General features: G+C 46.3%; 1 protein-coding gene across 5 annotated transcripts; it reads left to right on the forward strand.

Moving 5' to 3' along the window:
- Positions 1-457: 457 nt before the first annotated feature.
- Positions 458-4,513, forward strand: CLP1 (cleavage factor polyribonucleotide kinase subunit 1). Of its 5 annotated transcripts, none has more exons than XM_044750389.2 (3): positions 458-589; positions 1,848-2,475; positions 3,389-4,513. In XM_044750389.2, exons 2-3 carry the CDS (start codon positions 1,870-1,872, stop codon positions 4,058-4,060), a joined length of 1,278 nt encoding a protein of 425 aa, XP_044606324.1. In that variant the 5' UTR covers positions 458-589; positions 1,848-1,869; the 3' UTR covers positions 4,061-4,513. The 5 variants fall into 5 exon arrangements, with proteins under 5 accessions (XP_044606324.1, XP_014683290.1, XP_014683293.1 ...); XM_014827804.3 differs by having other exon boundaries at positions 505-653; XM_014827807.3 differs by having other exon boundaries at positions 535-653; positions 1,854-2,475.
- Positions 4,514-9,855: the final 5,342 nt, after the last annotated feature.

The raw sequence follows: 9,855 nt of genomic DNA on the forward strand, positions 1-9,855 counted from the left end.
AAGTTCTTGGACTTTTATTTTTTTATTTAAAAAATGTTTTTAATGCCCTCTCGGTGCCAAGCACTGTGTCAGGTAGAGGATGATAGCCCAGGTTAGCCCCTGACAGGCTGTTTTCCTTCCCTGTCCCTACCCCTCAGTTTCCTCGTGTCCAAATGGGGTTTTGCTAATTTCCCCCGCTCCAGGCGATCGTGGGACCTAGACCGTGAGTCCACCTCCTTCCCGCCGTCCTTTCCCTTTCCAGGCTCCAGGTGAGCGAGAACACTGGGGCGAGAGTGCACAACCGCCGCGCCTCGGTGACCATTGGCCTCTTGGCCGGGCCCCGCCCCCGTGCGGGGGCGTAACTGCCACTCCTCTGGCTGGCTTCGCGAACAATGACGGCCGCCGCCCCTCCCACTTTCGGCGTCACTATCAAAACAATCCTTTAACTACAACTCCCAGAAGGCCGAGCGGCGGCGCGAGCTCAACCACTCGCGGCTGTTCCAGCACAACTACATTTCCCAAGGGGCATCGCGCGACCGCGTCTCCTCCACTGCGCAAGTGCGGAACCGCCTTTGTTTCCGGCGTGGGTCTGTGGGAGCGTGGCTTGTAGGTGGGTTTAGGTTCTACCTGCAAGTGCTTCTTGGGTTACCCGTTTGGGCTCGTGGCTGTGCAAGGTGAGATAATAACCTCAGGAACTCAACTGTGTGTAGCTTCCTGGGGGCCTGGGAGGATTTCGATGTCTGGGGAGGCTGGGACAAATGCTGGACCTAGAGCTGCGGTCGGGATCGGAAATAATTCTTCCCTATTCCTCGGCGTTTTCTAGTTTACGAGGTAATATTTTCTTCCAGTCATCCCTCTTAAGCACCAGAACAACATTCTGAGTGAGGAAGTGTAACTTCCTCCAGTTGACAGTTGAGGAAAATGTTGAGAGAGGTTAAGTGATTTGTCCAAAGACACTACTAGTACTTGCTGAGCGGAGCCTTAATGCTCTTTTCTAAGTCCAAACCCGGTATTCTCTTCTTTGCATCCAGATGGCAGACGCCCTTTCTTGTTGACTAAGAGGACTGGGGAGTGAGTATCTATTAGCGTTCTTAAGTCTAGAATATCCCAATAGAGTGGAGAAGGGAGCGATGAAAGTGATGTAATCAAGTCTATCAATCTGTAGATAGAGTTTTTTTCTTATGTCTGAATGATTTAGTCACTCGTATTTGTAGAGGTGCCTATAGGATGTCAAGCCCTATTCTAGGTACTGGAGATACAGCAACAAATGAAAATGCCCAACCTTTACATTCTAGTGGGGATAGAGAGAGAGATGGTGATCCAGAGATGAGAAAAATAAAGCAAGGTAGGGGTGCCGGCCTGGTAACATAGTGGTTAAGTTCGTCTGCTCTACTTCAGTGGCCTGGGGCTCACTGGCATGGATCCCAGGCATGGAGGTACATGCCGCTCATCAAGCCATACTCTGACTGTGTCCCACATACAAAAATAGAGGAAGATGGGCACAGATGTTAGCTCAGTGACAATCTTCCTCAAGCAAAAAGAGGAAGTTTGGCAACAGATGTTAGCTCAGGGCCAGTCTTCCTCACCAAAAAAAAAAAGGGGGGGGGAACATTGGTTGGAGCATTTTTTTTTTTTAAGATTTTATTTTTCCTTTTTCTCCCCAAAGCCCCCCAGTACATAGTTGTATATTTTTCTTAGTTTTGGGTCCTTCTGGTTGTGGCATGTGGGACACCACCTCAGCATGGCTTGATGAGCAGTGCTAGGAGCCCAAGAACTTAACCACTCCGCCACCAGGCCGGCCCAACCAGTGGAGGATTTTGAACAGAGTCCCAACTATGTTTAGCTCTGATACTTAATTTGTGTTCTAGGTACAGCAGCTACACGGAAAAGATGGGAGAGGAGGCCAGTGATGACAAGAAGCCAACAACTAAATTCGAACTAGAGCGAGAAACAGAACTTCGCTTTGAGGTGGAGGCATCTCAGTCAGTTCAGTTGGAGCTGCTGACTGGCATGGCAGAAATCTTCGGCACAGAGCTGACCCGAAACAAGAAATTCACCTTTGATGCTGGTGCCAAGGTGGCAGTTTTCACTTGGCATGGCTGTTCTGTACAGCTGAGTGGCCGCACTGAAGTGGCTTATGTCTCCAAGGATACCCCTATGTTGCTTTACCTCAACACTCATACAGCCTTGGAGCAGATGCGGAGGCAGGCAGAGAAGGAAGAAGAGCGAGGGCCCCGGGTGATGGTAGTGGGCCCCACTGATGTGGGCAAGTCCACAGTGTGCCGTCTACTGCTCAACTATGCAGTGCGTTTGGGCCGCCGTCCCACTTATGTGGAGCTGGATGTAGGCCAGGGCTCTGTGTCCATTCCTGGTACCATGGGGGCCCTCTACATTGAGCGGCCAGCAGACGTTGAAGAGGGATTCTCTATCCAGGCCCCTTTGGTATATCATTTTGGCTCCACTACTCCTGGCACCAACATCAAGCTTTATAATAAGGTCAGAGCCAGAGCGAAGGTGGGGTGGCGGGAAGGGCTGCTATCAGGGTAGGAAGCTGTGCAGAAGTTTGCTAGTTAAAACTGTTTGGGGGCTGGTCTGGTGGCGCATCGTTTAAGTTCGCACATTCTGCTTCAGTGGTCCGGGGTCCACCGGTTCCGATCCCGGGTGCGGACATGGCACTGCTTGGCAAGCCATGCTGTGGCAGGCGTCCCACATATAAAGTAGAGGAAGATGGGCACCAAGGTTAGCTCAGGGCCAGTCTTCCTCAGCAAGAAGAGTATTGGCGGCAGTTAGCTCAGGGCTAATCTTCCTCAAAAAAAAAACAACTGTGTATGGCCATCCCTTTGCTCCCCCTCAGCTGGAATTACCGCCACATGATTTTGGAAAAGACAGTTTCAAATATAAGTCAACTGCAGATGGTTAAACGTTTCTGTGGACCTATTCTTGAGTCATTTATTAGATTTCCACTTAGGACGTGAAACAGGAGACAGAAGAAACATAAAAATTAAATCCATATTATGGGGTCAAAATCACAGCCATTAAGAACGTCATTTTTGGGGCTGGCCCCATGGCTGAGTGGTTAAGTTCTCGTGCTCTGCTTTTGCAGCCCAGGGTTTCACCGGTTTGGATCCTGGGTGTGGAGATGGCACCGTTCATCAGGCCATGCTGACGCGGCGTCCCACATGCCCACAATTAAAATATACAACCATGTACTGTGGAGCTTTGGGGAGAAAAAGAAGGAGAAAAAAAAAAAAGATTGGCAGTAGTTGTTAGCTCAGGTGCCCATCTTTAAAAAAAAAAAAATGTCATTTTTCTTGTACCTAATACCACTTATTCTAAAGTGGGACAAAACAGCTATAGGTTTGTTCATTTTTGTGTTTTTTCCCCCTCACCTTGATCCTTTCTTCTGCAGATTACATCTCGTTTAGCAGATGTGTTCAACCAACGGTGTGAAGTGAACCGAAGGGCCTCTGTGAGTGGCTGTGTCATTAACACCTGTGGCTGGGTCAAGGGCTCAGGTTACCAGGCCCTGGTGCATGCAGCCTCAGCCTTTGAGGTGGATGTGGTTGTGGTTCTGGATCAAGAACGACTGTACAATGAACTGAAACGGGACCTGCCTCACTTTGTACGCACTGTGCTGCTCCCCAAATCAGGGGGTGTGGTTGAGCGCTCCAAAGACTTCCGGCGGGAATGTAGGGATGAGCGTATTCGTGAGTATTTCTACGGATTCCGGGGCTGTTTCTATCCCCATGCCTTCAATGTCAAATTTTCAGATGTGAAAATCTACAAAGTTGGGGCACCCACCATCCCAGACTCCTGTTTGCCTTTGGGCATGTCTCAGGAGGACAATCAGCTCAAGCTAGTACCTGTCACTCCTGGCCGAGATATGGTGCACCACCTCCTGAGTGTGAGCACTGCTGAGGGCACAGAGGAGAACCTTTCTGAGACAAGTGTGGCTGGCTTCATTGTGGTGACCAGTGTGGACCTAGAGCATCAGGTGTTTACCGTTCTCTCTCCAGCCCCTCGCCCACTGCCTAAGAACTTCCTTCTCATCATGGATATCCGGTTCATGGATCTTAAGTAGGGATCAGCAGGAAGCCTTGCTGCCTGGGGTATAGAGATCTGGCCGTTACCAAAGGCAGATGGACTGGGGTTTGAGACTCTATTGAGGCCAGGCTGACCAGGAAACGGTGGACTAGTAGGAAGCATATATTCTACCTCTTAAAACAGGTGGTGGCGGCCTAAGTCTTCTAATCTTGACCCACGAGGAAAACCATGAGAATATAATTGATTTCTTAGATCACCTAAGGTGCCACTTTGAACTCTCTGAGGCCCTGGAGAATCCCATTTCTTTCACTGTGCTACTATGCGGACTAATTTTTAGGACGGGTTTTTTATCACTGCTTTATATTCTGTATAGAGATCTTGTTATCTCATTTATCCAGGATGAAAGAGTGAATTAGGAGGATTCCTTCCAATAAAGTTCAAACTTGGGGAAAAAATATATTTTAATAAATATTTTTGCCATATCACAGAAGTTGGTATAATTTTTTAAAATTTTGTTTCTCCCCCTAAGCATTAGAGAAACATTATTGGAATGATTTATTGCTAAATGCTTAGAGGAGGGGAAACCAAGAGCCCACCTGAGAGCCAAGCAGGTGAATTTTTATGACGGTTCCCATTTCCTCTGCACTTTTGTAAATAGATGTTAAGTCTGTTGTCAGTGTCGGGTTTATAATGAGGGACTAAAGAGGCTAGTAATAAACTTGGGATGAGATTGCAGATCTAATAATTTTCCAGAGCTCATTTCTTTTCAGCTGCAGCTATCTTTCCTATTGCCTGTTTGATTAGAACCAGGCCCTAAGTCAAAGTGTAAATTGAGCTTTCCGGTGGTTAGAAGCTGGGAAAGCACTTTCTCTTTGATCTCTTGCAAATGATTGGTGTTCCTAGTTTGGACTTGGATTATTGAATAAGTATCTGATGCCCTTCATTCATTCAGATATTTATCGAGCAACTGCTGTTTGTCAAGAACCATTCTAGACGGGGAACAAGATAGACAGAGTCTTACAGAGCTTACATTATAGAATAAACAAAGATAAGTGTTATACAGAGACTTAAAATTGGGTGATAGGAACAGTGAGTGGGGGGCTACCTTAGATTGGGTGGTTGGGAAAGGCCTCTCCTGAGCAAACATTTTGAGTTAAGACCTGAGTGGCTGTGTGAAACTGGGGCAGAATCTTCCTCGTGGAAGGAAACAGTGCAAAACTCTTAAGAAAGAAAAAGAAAAAAACTTGATGTGTTCGGTGAAGGGAAAGGCCTTTTGATGTGTGGTTGAAGTGGTGAATCAAGGGGAGAGTGGTGAAATTGAGGCTGGCAGGGGCAGCAAAGATCAGATCATGGAGAGCTTCTGCAATCAAGTGCAGTGGGAAATGATGGCAGAGGGGTGGTGTTTTAGTTCCTCAGGCTGCTATAACAAAATAACACAGACCGGATAGCTTATAGACATGAGAAAATTCTCACAGTTCTGGAGGCTAGAAAGTCCCAGATCAAGGCCCCAGCAGGATCATGTTCTGATGCAGGCTCTCTGCTGGGTTGTAGACTGTCTACTTCTACCTGTGTCCTCATGCATTGGAAGGGGCAAGGGAGCTCTGTGGGGCCTCTTTTATAAAGGCACTAATCCCATTCATGAAGGCTCTACATTCAAGACCTAAGCACCTCTCAAAGGCATCACCTCCTAATACCATGGATCTTTGGGGGTTATGGTTTCAACATAGGAATTTTGTGGGGACACAAACATTCAGACCATAGCAGGTGGTTAAACAGGAATGGCATGATCAAAAATACATTTTGGAAAGATCACTGCTGTGTGGAAAATGATTATAGAGATAGAGGCAAGAGTAGAAGCAAGGACACAAGTCAGCAGACTTGTGGTTTCAATATGAGCATTGATGGGGGATTAGACAAGGGCAGCAGAGGTGGAGTTGGAGAATTGATTGCCGTGGGATATTTGGGAGATAAAATTGATAGGATTTGCAGATGGGAATGGTGAGGAAAAGAATCAAAGATGCTTATGACATTTTTTACTTGAGCAACTAGACAGGATATGAGATTGGGGAAACGCAGGGAGGGGATAAGGGAATATCAAGAGTTCTGCTTTGGCAATGTCAAGTTTGATCTGTTAGTCATCCATTTGGAGATGCCAGGTAGACAGCTGAAAACATGAATCTGGAAGGTTGAGGAAAGTTAAGGCTGACAGTTCATGGGAGCTATTGGCCTATGAGGGCATTTAAAGCAGTGGTTTTTGATGAAGTCACTTAGGAACTGTGTAAATGGAAATCAGGAGGCAGAAGATGGACTTTCAGGGCAATCCAATAAGAGGTGAAGTATAATGGGAGCTAGCAAAGGAGACCTGACAGTGGATCTGGGAACATGGATGTCAGTATTGACCCTGAAGAGTGCAGTCTTGGAAGAGTAGGAGAAAAAGTCCTATTGAAATATATTGAGGAGATAATATAAACTGAAGAAGGAGAGAGAACTATAGACAACTCTTTCAAAAAGCTTTGCTAAGAAAGACAGGCCTGGATATGGGGTCAAGGTAGGGTTGTTAGTTTTTTAGATAGGTAGGATGCCTCTCAGCATATTAACAGACTCTAGAGGGAGAGAATTTAATGATGGCTATTGGTGTGTTCTTGACACTATTCTGTTTTTTTCTGTATATTTTTCTTTCTTTCTATTTTTTTTTTTTTTTTTTGCTGAGGAAGATTCGCCCTGAGCTAACATCTGTTAGCAATCTTCCTCTTTTTGCACGTGAGCCACCACCACAGCATGGCCACTGATGAATGGGGTAGGTCCACACCCAGGAACTGAACCTGGGCCGCTGAAGTGGAGCATACTAAACTTAACCACTAGGCCACCAGGGCTGGCCCTGTCTGTTTTTCATTTTTCAAGTTAAATGTCAAAGAAAAATTTCAGAAGAAAATGCAAGAGTGAAGGGAATGGGATCCAGAGCACAAGGGGACAAATTGTCCTTTAACACAAGCAGAGACATTTCATAAGGATAGAATGGCAGGCAGCAGTATTTTTTTTTTTCAGATTTCTTTTTTTTTTTTTTCTGAGGAAGATTAGCCCTGAGCTAACTGCTGCCAATCCTCTTTCTGCTGAGCAAGACCGACCCTGAGCCAACATCGGCGCCCATCTTCCTCTACTGTATATGTGGGACACCTACCACAGCATGGCTTGTCAATCGGTGCCACGTCCGCACCCGGAATCCGAACCAGTGAACCCCAGGTGGCCAAAGTGGAACGTGTGCACCCAACCGCTGTGCCACTGGGCCGGCCCCATGGCAGCAGTATTTAAACATACAGAAGTCATTGGTGGTTTTGGTGCCGAAAGACAGGGCATTCCTCTCCGATTACGTCTCAACTCAAGGGTAGCATTTTACTTGTCTGCCTGTTTGTTTACCAGTGAGTTGAACTAAAAACGACCCTGTGGTTTGCCATCTATCAGCATGAGGAAAGCCAAGTGAAGAGGATTTGAAAAAGTATAGATAAACTATACTAGAAAAACCAAAAGGTCTAACGACATACATAGCAAAGTAATTTATTTGAAGTCTGGTAGTCTGGACATCCCATTATTTTAGCCTAGATTTTACTGTGCAATACTTTTCAAAAGTGGCTGCCACTTTAAATCTTAAGTTCTATTAAACGTCCTTTCCAGGAAATATCTTGCATAATCCCAAGGAAAACTCGACAAGAAAAGGGAATCTCTCTCTAAACCTTGGGATAGTGATTATGCAATCATTAGTGCTCTTCCAGCTAAGAGGTAGGCGTCCAGTGTCCAAGGGCAGTTTAGTCTGTGTGGCTGGATGATGGAAGGTTGAGTTTTTATTCCCATTTAGCACTGTCCAGCCAAGAGAAAAAACAATTTACATGTTCTTAGACTGTTGAAAGTAGGAAAAGAAAGATGCCTAATTTGTGAAGTTAGGGAAATGAAGTCTTTTTTTTTTTTATTCTTTCCTTTTTCTCCCCAAATCCCCCCAGTACATAGTTGTATATTCTTAGTTGTGGGTCCTTCTAGGTGTGGCATGTGGGACGCTGCCTCAGTAAGGCCTGATGAGCGGTGCCATGTCCACGCCCAGGATTCGAACCGACGAAGCACTGGGCCACCTGCAGCGGAGCGCGCGAACTTAACCACTGGGCCACGGGGCCGGCCCCGGAAATGAAGTCTTAAAATCCCAAAAAAATAGATAATAGAAACATGAAATTTGATTTCTTCTTAAGGAAACAAATTAACCTGATTTACAGGCAGAAAAACCTCTATAAATAAAAGAAATATTGTACTCCAATAATACCTTTTATCTTTCAAAAATATTTAAAAGATTTCATTTAAAAAATTACTTTATTTGAGGTCATATTGGCTTTACCATTGTGTAAATTTCAGGTGTGCATTATTATATTTCAGTTTCTGTGTAGACTGCCTCATGTTCACCACCAGTAGTCTAGTTTTGGTCCATCATCATACATATGTGCCCCTTTACCCCTTTCGCCGTCCCACCACCCTCTTCCCCTCTGGTAACCACCAGTCAGTTCTCCTTATCTATGTGTTTATCTCCCACATATGAGTGAAAAAATATTTCACTTTTTAATACACACTGTCGTTAAAAAGAGAACTCCTGAGTGTGTTGCAATAAATGGTGGATTGAAGCCCTTGGACAGAATGAACTGAAACCTGATATACATGCCATGTCAGAGAAGGAACTAGACCATACCCCAGAAAACAGAAAGTAGACCTTGATGCCTAGCGCTAAAGTATCAGACCACAGTTAAACCAGCAACATTTGACACCAAACCTGAAGACAGAACGCACCATTTAGAATCACACTTTACAGGCGAGGAACTTGGCTTTAGAGAAGCGGCTGGTGGAACACTTTTTCGAAAAACTGTTATGTAACATCCAGAGCTGGTTTCAAAAGAAAAACGGCCGCGAGCTAACTGAGGAGAGTACACCTATTCCTGCTCTTGGTTTGACAGCTCTCTAGGGCTAATTAGGGCAAAGTGTGGCGCTGTGTTCCAGGTAGAGTTGGCCAGCAGCTCGCCAGGGACAGGAGCTCCTAGAGAACCTTTTCCTTCCAGTCTGTATTCCCAGGTTGGGCGAGGTTAAGGAAGTGGGCGCCCATCTCTTGGGTTGCAGTGAGAAACTAAGGGAATTAAGCGGAGCCAAGAGAAGGCTGGCACTATGGGGGGCTGTCATCGCCGCAGATGGCGCGCACTCCCTGCGCCTCCTTCCATGGTTGGCACTACGGCTCCCAGGCTCGCGCTCGAGCCCGCTGTCTTTCCTCTTCCTCCCCGGCCTTTGGCAGGAGCTTCGGCCCACGCTGATTCTTCTAGTCCCGGCGGCCCCTCCATGCGGAAGCCGCAGTCCAGATCATTCCATCATCCTGGAATTCTGCTGGTACCAAGGAATTCGCCCGACCGAGGACGGCTCCATCAAGATTGTTTTAAACAAAGTTTTCGCCATCAAAAAAGAAAAGGAGGAAAAAAAAAAAACAAAAAAAAAACAGAGGGGGGAGGGCTATTTAGGCAGGAAGACGGCGAGGCCCATCGGTGATTGGTTGTGCCAAAAGTCTGTCTGGACTGTACCACACTTAGTTGGAGGGGGTTTGGTGAATTCGAGAGGGTAGCTGCTTGCTTTTGAGTACTTCCAACATAGACACAAAATTATCTTTTACTTCCGAGGACTTCTGCTTGGATACGGTAGGAATATAAAATAGAACGCAGCAAAAGGGAAGACTCACCCGGCCATTTCCCCATTTCTGACTCCTGCGCAATACGCCAACCCTCCTCTCCCAGTCGTCTGCGTAACCCGACGGCCTTGCGCGCG

This window comes from Equus asinus, chromosome 17 (genome assembly GCF_041296235.1).
Source record: "Equus asinus isolate D_3611 breed Donkey chromosome 17, EquAss-T2T_v2, whole genome shotgun sequence".
Classification (NCBI taxonomy): Eukaryota; Metazoa; Chordata; class Mammalia; order Perissodactyla; family Equidae; genus Equus; species Equus asinus.